The sequence below is a fragment of the Malus domestica genome, chromosome 14 (genome assembly GCF_042453785.1).
Source record: "Malus domestica chromosome 14, GDT2T_hap1".
Lineage (NCBI taxonomy): Eukaryota > Viridiplantae > Streptophyta > Magnoliopsida > Rosales > Rosaceae > Malus > Malus domestica.
The window spans coordinates 17,892,725-17,905,541 of NC_091674.1; the positions used below are offsets into that span (position 1 = coordinate 17,892,725).

A 12,817-nucleotide genomic window follows, 5' to 3' on the forward strand; every position below is an offset into this window, starting at 1 on the left:
TATAATCAATTTGTTCTTTGATTGTTGGTACTATGGCCAACAGTGGTGCGCATTCGTCAAAGACAACGGATGGCGAAGGTTACGGAAAAGGTTTGCGCTGTAAATTTTGCATTTTGTATAAATTTTTTATTTAGCTTCAGTATTATGAAAAAATATTTTATGGATAGACAAGAAGAAATTTTATGCGGAACGGGTCAGACACACTTATGGTCGTAGCCATTACCGAATCACTGCTGACGAAGTAATAGGGATTGTGAAGTCACTTTGTGTGACGAAGACTTTGTCTAGCAAACATCTGCACTAAATAAGGTATTGATTTCTTTGATTTAGATCACCAAATACGTTGATCTAAAACTGAAAGCCATTTGCATGACGAAGGCTTTGTTGCGCAAGGTTTTGCACAGTGACAACCTTTGTCGCACAAAAGTTTTAGCGACGAACGTGATCGATTGTAATTATGAAGTTTACATAAACATAGATATCTATGTTTTCGTAAACTTCATAATTACAAACAAATTTTCAGTTATAACATTTATTCTAAAAATAATTAAAACCTTAAATAAATTGATATTATATTCCATTCAATTATTTAAAAAACCAAACAGGAATTAAAGCTTCCAAATACATAACTTATAAAAAAACCATAAATTTAAATATTGTCTTAAAAAACATAAATTTAAAACTACTATTTCGATGGTCCTCCATTTTGCTCAATGTCATAATGCTACCACTTGTAACCTCCCTTCAACGCTGCCCCCATCAACTTCATCAACTCTTTATTCATATCGTCATCAAGAGTATACTTACACTGTTACACATATATGCAAATAATTAATTCCAACATATAACAAAAAATTTCACAAAATTAATTATTGATCCATCAACACTATACTTACTAATAATTCATCCATCACTGCATTCTTCACATTTTTTAGCACATATTTCCAAGAACGCCACTCAGCAGTAGGATAATTATTCTGCATGGCTACACCAATCGCATACGTGAACTCCAACATGTTGCCTCAAATCATATGGGTTGGCGGGGACGCTTTGATCCTTGTTTTTATCCTCCATCCTAGCAGGAACAAAATTGTGAAGAGTAAGGAGAACATAATTATGAAGAATAAGGAGAGCAAAAACGCATATTTATAGGAAGGTTAGAGCCTTTGCGTGACGTGTTGTGTTCCTTTCAAATGCAAATATAAGGATAATATAATGGCACAAGTAAGGGTGTCGAACCACAAGGATTGATTAGACCTCTACAAATTACTAGCTTTATGTGAACCCTAACTAAACAATGAAAATGAAAACTGAATTTAGATTTTTGTTTTGAAAGCTAAAGTAACTTAAAATGCAAAACAAGAGAAAGATGAATGATAGATTGATTCAGAAACGATGGGAATGGAACTAGGGATACCGATTTCACCATTACAAGCCAATTCCATGAAAATTAAGTCAAAACGTATTCAACTCTCCAATCTGCAACTAGGTTTCGTTTTACTCATTTATGATCATCCAATTGATGTGTGGTTGTGATCAAGTACTCCTAATTTGCAACCTAGTTGTGATGTTCAACTTAGATTACCAAATAAGAATACATTAAGAACAAGAAAACTTCAAAGAACCAAAGAAATCACATGGCAGGATGTATGCATAGCAGTTTCTTCATTCATTCACATGTTTACCAAGATTAAGCATGATGTGTACTATAACCTTGATCAAATAATTCATAAGCAGCCCTAATGGTGATCAAACATTAAGATTAACAAACAAATTATACTATAAAACCAGTGAATGAAACAAGAACACATATTGGTAATTTCAATACTTTAACGTAATAACATAGAGTAGGTTTGCAAGGCTACATCGAAATTTCCAGCTATGAACTTAATTACACAACATGATTACAGAATATATAAATTTCAAGAACAACATGAGTGAAATTAAAGTTCATAGAAGAAACCCCTTGAAGAAATTCTGATGTTGAACTTCTCTAAGAACAGCACGGCTGCGTGGTTTCATCGGTGGTAGCAGATGGTGATGAGAAATAAGGTTTTGTTTCTGGAAGAAAGGCTAAAGAAAGAGAAGAAAGAGAGCTCAGGGCGACCCCAAGGGGGAGCTTGTGTAAAAGTGGCTGGAACTCATAGTTTTATAAGATTAAAGAGGCTGTTATAGAATGCGAAGACATCCAGTAATGGAGCATTTATTTCATACGTTTTTTTGTTGTTATTGGTCTCTTAAAAGGGCCATATTCATCACCATATTCAATTGTACACTTTGAATCTCTCTCTACATCAAAATCTTTATTCAATTCTCCACTTTCAGCACCATTTTGCCTTATTTACCCTCAAATGCCTTTAAAATACAACTAACTGCACATTAACACAAAAGAGAGTAAAATGCAACTAGTTTAACACAAAAATATCACAAAGGGACTAGGAATGGATGGAATAAATGTGTGAAATATATGAGTTATCAAATACCCCCAAACTTGGTTTTTGCTAGTCCTCGAGCAAAACTAAAGCTAAAACAAACAAAACAAAGAAAAATCTAACTAGACCACTTTCGATGGCTAAACGATTGCAATGAGCTTGTGCAACAAGCCTTTAAACCTCTAGGTGTCCCTAGTAGGAGGAGTTGTGTCTCCTTAGGGTTTACAGCGATGATGCCCACAAACATATACAAACTCGACAAATAAATTGGTTAAAGCATACTTGAAACAAACTAATAAGAACCAATGAAAGCTTAGTCATACATTCAAACCAAAAGTATGCCACTTCAAAGAATCATATCATGTGTGTAGTGTAAAAGTATTGCTCCATGATTCATGACTTCAAAAGCACCATACTTAAAGACTGAAGATAGAATTTGCCTAAACTCTAATTCTCACAGATTGTCACTCAAATTTTCAATCAGATCCTAAGGTGTAGTCTCTCGACAAACATATGTGAGTGAAGTTATGTAAAAAAGAATCAAAATTCTCACATATGAAATATGAATAAAAGCACAATTTCAGAATACATCTCATGAAAGGAATCAAACACTAATAATATGGATAACACACATACTTACCAGCACCCATGAATATATCCCCAAAGATCAGCTAGGTCTTTTACAAGATTGTAATGTAAGGCTTAGGCTACGAAAGAATGGATAGGAAATACTAGAGCTTGGGACATACCAAAGTGTCTTTGTAGTGAAACCAACAAGCTCTCCTCTTGAATTGGTCTTCGTTGTTTGTTCTTGGCATCCAAGACCCATGTGCGATAGTGAAGGATTTGGAAATTGCATATTCTTTATTCTTTTTTTTTTCCTTTTTTTTTTATATTTCATTTCTCTTTTTATTTTGCAATTCTAGCATGTGTTACCTCGGTACACACCATTTTCTTGATGTAGAGCTTAATCATTATCTTTGTCTTCATCACTTTGGTATTCTCCAAACTATAGGGTATGGCTGTAATGGGCTAAGATGAGTAGAGTTTGGTGTAGGTGATGAAAGAATCAGGTTAAAAGTGTTTGGCTGCAAAAAAGATGAATGGAACACACAAAGGGTTGGGAATAATGCCATTTGGTGGTTAAAACATGCATAGCTAACATCGTCTCAATGGGTTCATTCATAAGTGATAACAAGCACATGGTGTAGGTGATGAAATAATCAGGTTAAAAGTGTTTGGCTGCAAAAAAGATGAATGGAACACACAAAGGGTTGGGAATAAAACCATTTGGTGGTTAAAACATGCATAGCCCAACATCGTCTCAATGGGTTCATTCATAAGTGATAACAAGCACATGGTATCTGCAAAAGAGAATAGTTCTTAGCATTCAATCAAACAAAAATAATGAGATCATTTAAAGTGAAATTGAAAGAAAAAGATAGGAGCATAAACACTTTAAACCCTCTCAAAGATGCAAATAGGCTCAAAATAGCTCACTAGGGTAGTCTCCACTATTCTTCTTCTATAATATGAGCATGGTACTTTTACCATCATAATATCAAGAGTAACAACTTTGTAAAAGAAAATAAGATACGAAACTTTTTCATGACAACACTGCAGTTTTGTTGTAAACATAGCCCTCATATACATTCACATTAGTTAGCAAAAGCAAACTTAACCAACACTAAAAACAAACGAAAATTTTCAATCCCACACCCCCCAAACCTAAACTAAGCATTGTCCTTGATGCATAAAAAAAATGAATGGAATGCAGCAATGCATGAAGGCAGAGTAAGCATGGAATGTAATAAAACAAAAACTAAAAGACACAAAATAAAAGGAAAGAACACAAACCCAGCTAGGTTGCCTCCTAGAAAGTGCTTTATTTAATGTCTAGGCAAGACATGGTACCATGATAGATGAACACCTAGGGTGGCAAGAAGTCAAGGTACCTCCGAACCTTGGTCGAAAGAAGTGGTTTCTTTCGAGGGACTTTGAATATAGTGTGTTGAATTTCCACAAGAACTTGATTGTGATCATGTTTTCGTCTCTCCTTGCGAAGAAGCATATCCTCGAAAATTGTTAAAGATGTGGCTTGAGCAATGATTTCAACGGATGAATGAAATTTGTTCAAGGTAGCAATCTCATCATCTAGCTCCAAATCTTCTTTCTTATGGTGAATGGGTAGCAATGATTTGTCATCCAACTTCAATATGTTTTTCTCTTCATATGGCAGCAAATCATCTCCAAAAGACTCCAAAGATGGCATCTAAAAAGATGTAAAACAACATGGAGAATCCAGCACATATTTTGAAAAACATTCAATTAAATTAGAGGATAGAGGAAGAGTTTCAAACACTATGTTCGACACAGTTTCACCAAGCACATCTATGGGTGACTCATCATGCTTTTGTTTGACAAATCTCCTTGGAAAAGGAATTGGTGGAACATATGGCTTGGGAGGAATGTAAGACTCTTCATCTTTATAAGGCTCAGGAACCTCATGACAATATGCATAGCAAACTTCCTTTGGTTGTTCCTCCTTCTCTTCTTGATCATCACCACCGGATTGATGTTCATTTATAGCTTGGACAATCTGACCCACTTGAATTTCCAAATTAGTTAGTGCTAAAGAATGGTTTTGAATAATGCTACTCGTTGATTGTTGAAATTACAAATTGTTTTGAGCAAGTAGCTTCAAAGTGCCATCCAATATAGTGTTAAAGGATTCTTGTTGTGGTGGAGGTGCAAATGCTTGATTTGGGGCTTGTATGTTGTTCCAAGAGTCATGATGAGAGTTTTTCCAAGCAGGGTTGTATGTATTTGGCATTGGTTGCAGTGGCCCTTGGTTAGAGAAACACATGCGGTGTGAGTGCTCTCGAACAAATGTAGGAAACTCATCTTTCCTTGGGCAGAATTGAAGAAGATGGTCAGTTTTAGAAAATAACGGACATTTGCCGTACATCTCTCTATACCACCTGAAATCAAACAACCTAAAATGTAAATTAAAAATCTAAACTAAGAAAAGAAAAACAGATAGGGTTTATAAAACAAGCAATTATAGGGGAATGAAATCAGTCCCCGGAAATGGCGTCAAAATTTTGTTGTGTTCATTTTAAGTGTAAATATAAGGATAGTATAATGGTACAAGTAAGGGTGTCAAACCACAGGGACTGATTAGACCTCTACAAATTACTAGCTTTATGTAAACCCTAACTAAGCAATGAAAATGAAAACTGAATTTAGATTTTGGTTTTGAAAGCTAAAGTAATTTAAAATGCAAAACAAGATAAAAATGAACGATAGATTGATTCATAAATGATGGGAACGGAACTAGGGATATCGATTTCACCATTACAAGCCAATTCCATAAAAATTAAGTTAAAACGCATTCAACTCTCTAATCTGCAACTAGGGTTCGTTTTACTCATTTATGATCATTCATTTGATGTGTGGTTGTGATCAAGTACTCATAATCTGCAACCTAATAAGAATCCATTAAGAACAAGAAAACTTCAAAGAACCAAAGAAACCACATGGCAGGATGTATGCACAACAGTTTCTTCATTCATTCACATGTCTACCAAGATTAAGCATGATGTGTACTATAAGCAACCCTAATGGTGATCAAACATTAAGATTAACAAACAAATTATACTATAAAACCAGTGAATGAAACAAGAACACAGATTGGTAATTTCAATACTTTAACTTAATAACATAGAATAGGTTTGCAAGGCTACATCGAAATTCCCAGCTATGAACTTAATTACACAACATGATTATAGAATATATAAATTTCAAGAACAACATGAGTGAAATTAAAGTTCATAGAATTAACCCCCTTGAAGCAATTCTGATGTTGAACTTCTCCAAGAATAGCACGACTGCGTGGTTTCTTTGGTGGCAGCAGATGGTGATGAGAAATAGGGTTTTGTTTTTGGAAGAAAGAGAAGAGAGAGAGCTTTGGGCGACCCCAAGGGGGAGCATGTGTAAAAGTGGCTAGAACTCTCAGTTTTATAAGATTAAAGAGGCTGTTATAGAATGCCAAGACATCCCAGTAATGGAGCATTTATTTCAGGTGTTTTTTACTGTTATTGGTTTCTCAAAAGGGCCATATTCATCACCATATTCAATTGTACACTTTGAATCTCTCTCTACATTAGAATCCTTATTCAATTCTCCACTTTCAGCATCATTTTACCTTATTTACCCTTAAATGGCTCTAAAATACAATTAACTACATATTAACACAAAAGAGAGTAAAACGCAACCAGTTTAACTAAAAAATATCACAAAGAGACTAGGAATAGATGGAATAAATGCATGAAATATATGAATTATCATGAAAACTGACTGTAACTTGTGCAATGAAGCCTTTGTCGCACAAGTGTTCCTCTGATTCCCATGCGTTGAATGCTTTGCCCCAAAAATTGAACAAACTTTGCGCGACGAAGACTTTGTTGCGCAAAGGTTCTGTGGGAAAATCTTCGTCGCGCATTTGTTTTTGCTCCAACAAAAAAAATCACTTGCAGTTTTCTTTTTGGCTTTGCATGACGAACATATTTTTTTGGTCGTGCAAACATTGTTGCGCGACGAGTTCTCCGTCGCACAAAGTTGACCAACCTTGCGCGACGAAGAATTTTTTTTTCGTTGCCCAAAATGTCTTTGAGTGACAGATTTTACTTTGTCGCACAAAATTCTGTTGCGCAAATAGTTTTTCTACTAGTGATACCATATGGTATACAATGTTAGAATCATGGGAAAGATTTTTTTACATACTCTTTCGGGCTCACTACATAATGTATTTCAAAACTCGAACCGTCTGTATTATATGCACATAGTATTAAATGGATATGACACAAGGTTCGCAAACAAACTTATTAAGAACTTCACTCAATGTCACCGGAAAAACCAAAAGAATTTCACTCAATTATGAGAGGTGCATTGGCAGCAACTTGCACATAAAGAAAAACTTAATTTTCGTATGTGTTGAAAATTCCCAATTTATAACAGGCAAGTTAACAAAATTTTATGCCAATTTGTCAGCCTTCGCGGCCGACAGACGAAAGAGTGACGAGCTTGTAGATATCCCAAAAAAAAATCCAAATTATTGCTCCTGAAAATATGAGATGATAACTACTGAACGCAGTCGCACATACGCCCCACACAGAACGTACGTATTCGCTCAGTTTTGACATCTATAATTTCTTAGTTCCTTATTGGCTGCTGGTGATGCCAAAAGCCAAAGGTGCCCAGTTGTCAAATGGTTAAATAGCGTGCACAAATTGTTTTTTGACTTTGTCCAAAAGTCAACCCAGTGAGAAAGCACTCTGGGTTTCAGACAATCTGAGTCTCCTCCTTAATATATAGGAGCAGGCCTTGCAGATTTCTTCTCATCATATTTCTTTACAAACCAAAGTCAGCTGCCTAGCTAATACAAACCTCTCTCTGTCTCTCTCTCTCTCTCTCTCTCTCTCTCCCAGAATTGTATGCATGGAGAACTGGGATTTGCAAGCTGTGGTAAGAGGGTGCAATACCGATATTGATGAAGTCATGGAGGACTCCCAAATACCATATTTCTTTGCTCCTTTAAGCCTTCAGGAAGACGACGAGCTTTTTCAAGCTTATTTTCCTCAGGCCTTTGAAGCCACAACAACTTTAGCTGAATTGGAGGAGCTTTACAAGCCTTTTTACCCAGTTAATCAAATTACATCCCCACCAACTATTCTTGCCTCCTCCATATCTGTTCCCCAAGAAGTCATCACAGAAGCACCCAAGCTGATAAAAAACATGAAGGAATCAGCACCTATTTGTAAAAGAATAAGGTTGGTTATTTATCTAATTTCCCCTTCTCATAATTAGAATGTATCTAACCCTATTTTGGTTTGGTATGGTATGCAATGAACTTTATTATAACCATGAAATCGAGTCTGATCATCAGATTATATAAGTTCATAACCCTAGCCCATTCCTATATTTTCAGAACAAATCTACTAATAATTCTTTGATTCTAGTTATTAAGAGGGATCTTGAATTAAGAAATGTATTGTAAAAGCTAAAAAAGGGTATCCTAAGCAATTTTAGTAATCGTATATAGTAGATACTATCACACAAACAATCATAGTGTTGACAATTGGTTAAAGAAATTAATTAACTTGCAAGTATCAGTATCTTACTTGTTAGAAATAAATGAGGTTAAAAAGTGTTTTTTATTTTTTTTTTATGTTTTATTATTTTTTTTAATTTTGACTTAATGATTCTGGATTTATAAGTTTTCCAAATGTTTAATTTTTTTTTAATTTTGTTCTTTAAATGTTAATTTCAGCAGGAAGAATCAGAACAAAAGGGTTGTGAAAGAGGTTAAAGCAGAAGATCTCTTTTCGGATGTGTGGGCGTGGCGTAAGTATGGGCAAAAACCCATCAAGGGATCGCCACATCCGAGGAGCTATTACAGATGCAGCAGCTCAAAAGGATGTTCAGCAAGAAAACAAGTAGAAAGGAGCTGTTCCAATCCTGAAACGTTCATCATAACCTACACTGCAGAACACAACCATGTTCATCCAACTCGTCGAAACTCTCTTGCTGGCAGCACCAGAAGCAAGTTCCCTTCATCTAGAAACAAGGACAAATGTAGTAGTTCTTCGAATTCTCCAGCTACGCCTAATCTTGCCGCATCCATTGAAGATAACCGTGAGTTTGTGGAAAGCGCGGATATTAATATCGTAAAAGAGGAAGCGAAATTCTTGGAAGAGGATGAAATTAGTAATGAAAATGTCGTGTTGGGTACTATGGTGAGTGATGAAATGTTCCAAAGCTTAGAGGATTTGGATAGAAAGTTGGAACCAGTCATGGAAGGTTTGTTTTCGGATCAATTTTTGGACAATTTTTCAAGTCCTTGGTTCAATATTAATGGCCACTCTAGTACTGTAACCGGTGCTTGCTGATTCACCAGAAGCCATGCATTAGAGAAAGCAACATTTGGTTGGTTTATATCAAATTTGTATCATCACTATATTTTCCTAGCCCATGCAAGTTTTCTTTTATTTAGGTCTAGCTTTTTACAGATGGAAGATGCGAGTAGCAAGTCAACAAAGTTGATGGACATGAAATTGTAACTAATCTCAATAATTAAGGCTATTATGTATACGGACATGGATTAGAATGGTATCATCTCTTATTTTCAAATAATTGGTGAGCTTATATGCACCATCAACTTGGATTTTATTTTATTTGGAGGAATTTCTGATATTCTGCTGGTGGGACACTACTTGATCCATATGTAGTTATCTTGGGAATTATTTTTGGCATTCTAAAAATCTCAATTTGCACTCCTCACAACTGCATTTTTATTTCTAAATATAAGATGTTTGAATTGCACAATAAGAAATTTGGAGTATTAATAACAATTCCCATTATATTTGCTACATTGGGGACTTTGGTTGCGTCTAATAAAATGCAGGAGGAAAGAGACTTTACTCGAAAAACAAAATGGGGTGGGGGGGGGGGAGTAGACCTGATAATTTCTTACACAATTCATTAACACGACATGTAAACAACACGAAAATAACAGGTTTTGGATCGATACGATAACTAATCAAGTCGTTATCGGGTCACACGATAAAAATCCGTTAATTATGGGTCCTTAACAAGTTTATACGAGAGTGATACGTGGCTAACCCCATTTTGACACGTTAACAAAAAGTTTGTTTTGATGATTTTAATATTTTAAACTACTTAAAAAAACTTACCATAAAATACAATAGCCATAGTCTGTGTATATATTTTATATTAAAATATGTATTATTGTATTATTATTCTATACAAATTTAAAATTTTAAGTTTTATTTATTTTTATAGTATACTATAGGCAAAGAGTGAGATTAAAAAAATTATGAAACACATTAAAAATAAAAATATCAAGTAATTTAAAAATACCAAACACATTAAAAATGTCACATCCCGGGCTCGACTTTGCCGTAGCACGATATTGTCCGCTTTGGGCCCCGACCACGCCCTCACGGTTTTGTTTCTAGGAACTCACACGAGAACTTCCCCGTGGGTCACCCATCATGGGATTGCTCTCGTGCGAACTTGTTTAACTTTGGAGTTCCGATGGAACCCGAAGCCAGTGAGCTCCCAAAAGGCCTCGTGCTAGGTAGAGATGAGAATATACATATAAGGTTTACATAATCCACTCCCTTGGACGATGTGGGATGTTACAAAAAAAAATATAATAATTTATTTGTAAGTGTGCAAAATGTAAAACAAAATGTAAATGCTAGTGATCGAATCCATTACTCTTTAAGGATGGATACATCGTAGTTTGACTTTTTAAAACCATACAAACCTTCATGAATAGTATTTTTAAGGGAGTTCAAAATAAACCAATATAAACCAATATCATTTCCCTTGGTGATTGATGAAATTGAAGGATTTTATTGTAAAAAAAGGTGCAAGGTTTCCTCAACCGCGAAATGCAACTTCTTTCATTTTGCATATCCTTGAACATTTAGTATTTTGTGGTAATGTACTAATGTTTTTTCATTACTCTTATTTTGGGGTATGTAATACTTAAAAGACAAATGTTGTTTTTATGTTTTGAAGTAATATTTATGTGACAATATGATATACATATATAAATTTAGTATTATGTTTTCAACTTTTTTGGGGTCAAATTATGTTTTTCATTTTCATTATTTATTGATTTAAAATATATTTTTTTAACGGATAACGGGTCGGGTCATATTATTTGATAATATTAACAGGTCAATTTCTGGTCGGATTATATTACCCGTTTACTTTAACGGGTGTTATACAACATGACCCATTAAGATATAGGATATATTACGAAAACAACACGAACACAGAAAACACGACACGAATACCAGATCTAGGAGGGAGCTCATTTTAAGTGTGAACAGTGCACGCCTTTCAAGAACTTTGGAGTAGCAAAACTATAAGCAAGTCATTAAGAAATCTATTCCCACTCCTTTTTCACCACATTGAACAACAGTTTTAGGCTTATACTAAAAATTATGCCCGTGCGTTGATGCAGGATCGTTGCTACATGATAGAAAATTATACAAAAGATTATGTTTAAAATATATAAAAGATGGTGTTACAAAAGATAAACTGAATGTAAATGTTGTTTTTAAACTCGAATTGAACGCGTAAAATTACACTCTTAACATGTTTCGGAAATTTTATTTCATCAAGTGATTTCAAAATTCAAAAAATTGAACAAATCAGAAGACAGAAGAAATATGAAAAATTACATTTAGAAGAAGTGGTAAACAAATTTACGTTTTTGGGTGTTTGCTGGCTCTCTGTTTTCCTCACCTGCAATTAAGAGTCTAGACCCCCTAATTGATCAGTAAACAAATAAACATCGTGAAAAACCCAAAATTACCCAATTGGAATAATGACAACAATTGGACGAAACAGAAGAAACCATAGAGATTCAATAGTTCAGAGTCCACAACCTGAAACTTTTACTTAGTTCATACAGCTAAAGGAGCAATCCAATTACTAAATTGTAAAGAAAATTCTTCATAAAAAGTATCTAATTTTACAAAAAAAAAATATCTAATAGCACATCAGATAGTAAACTTGGAATTATCTACCAGATTCTGCAAGACATCGTTCAAGATGGATGTGTAAACAATATGGAATCAAATCTCCACCTAAATGGGTTGTTGGAGAACCTGCAATCCTTGAAAATTGTTGTAATTCAAATCCAAGTAGTTAAGATGCTTCAAATGGAGCAAAAAAGGATTTATCTTACCACCCACCCAAGTATTACTGTTGTAGAAATCCCAATCAGAGAGGTGGAAATCCTGCTGAAAATTGGGATTAGTGAGGCGAAGTTGAAGGATCTTGATATGTTAAACAACAATTTAAATGAAGATATATCTGATATGTTTGAGAATTTGTCTGTTTGTAGTTCGGAGAGAATAGATCATTGTCATTGGGGTTTAATAATCTTTTAGGCCATTTTACAGATGATCATGTTAGAAAGTTTAGAAATTTAAACCACCTTTATCTTTCTTGAAGTTCAATATCAGGTCTCATCCCAGTTTAACAGGACTCTTCCAAAAAGTATTGGTCAACTTAAATTGCTGATTAAATTAGATATATCTCATAATTCAATGAAAGATAATTAAGTTTGATCTAATCTTTTTTTATGTGATATATATGTATTATCCTTATCGATATTGTAGACCTATGAACCATAGCTTTGCAGGATACATTTTTCAGACATTGTAGACTTATGAACCATACCTTTGCAAGATGCATTTTTAGAAGACAAGCCTATGCATATGAAAGTAAATTGTTAAATACATTTTTCCACCAGTGTCTTGGGTGGCGTGTGATTCACT

The 12,817-nt window shown here is 34.5% G+C and overlaps 1 protein-coding gene and 1 long non-coding RNA gene across 3 annotated transcripts; one reads left to right on the plus strand and one right to left on the minus strand.

Annotated features, from left to right (window-relative positions):
* Positions 1–547: 547 nt before the first annotated feature.
* LOC139191615 (uncharacterized) lies at positions 548–5,344 on the minus strand. The gene is made up of 4 exons (XR_011575720.1): positions 4,290–5,344; positions 3,182–3,796; positions 897–1,075; positions 548–808 (listed from the first exon to the last, which is right to left on the minus strand). It is a non-coding gene; the product is annotated as an uncharacterized lncRNA (long non-coding RNA).
* Positions 5,345–7,826: 2,482 nt separating this feature from the next.
* LOC103426983 (probable WRKY transcription factor 29) lies at positions 7,827–9,626 on the plus strand. 2 transcript variants are annotated; one of them, XM_008365060.4, is made up of 2 exons: positions 7,827–8,263; positions 8,764–9,626. In XM_008365060.4, the coding sequence occupies exons 1-2, from the start codon at positions 7,932–7,934 to the stop codon at positions 9,380–9,382; spliced, it is 951 nt and encodes a 316-aa protein (XP_008363282.2). In that variant the 5' UTR covers positions 7,827–7,931; the 3' UTR covers positions 9,383–9,626. The 2 variants fall into 2 exon arrangements, with proteins under 2 accessions (XP_008363282.2, XP_070668645.1); XM_070812544.1 differs by having other exon boundaries at positions 8,767–9,626.
* Positions 9,627–12,817: the final 3,191 nt, after the last annotated feature.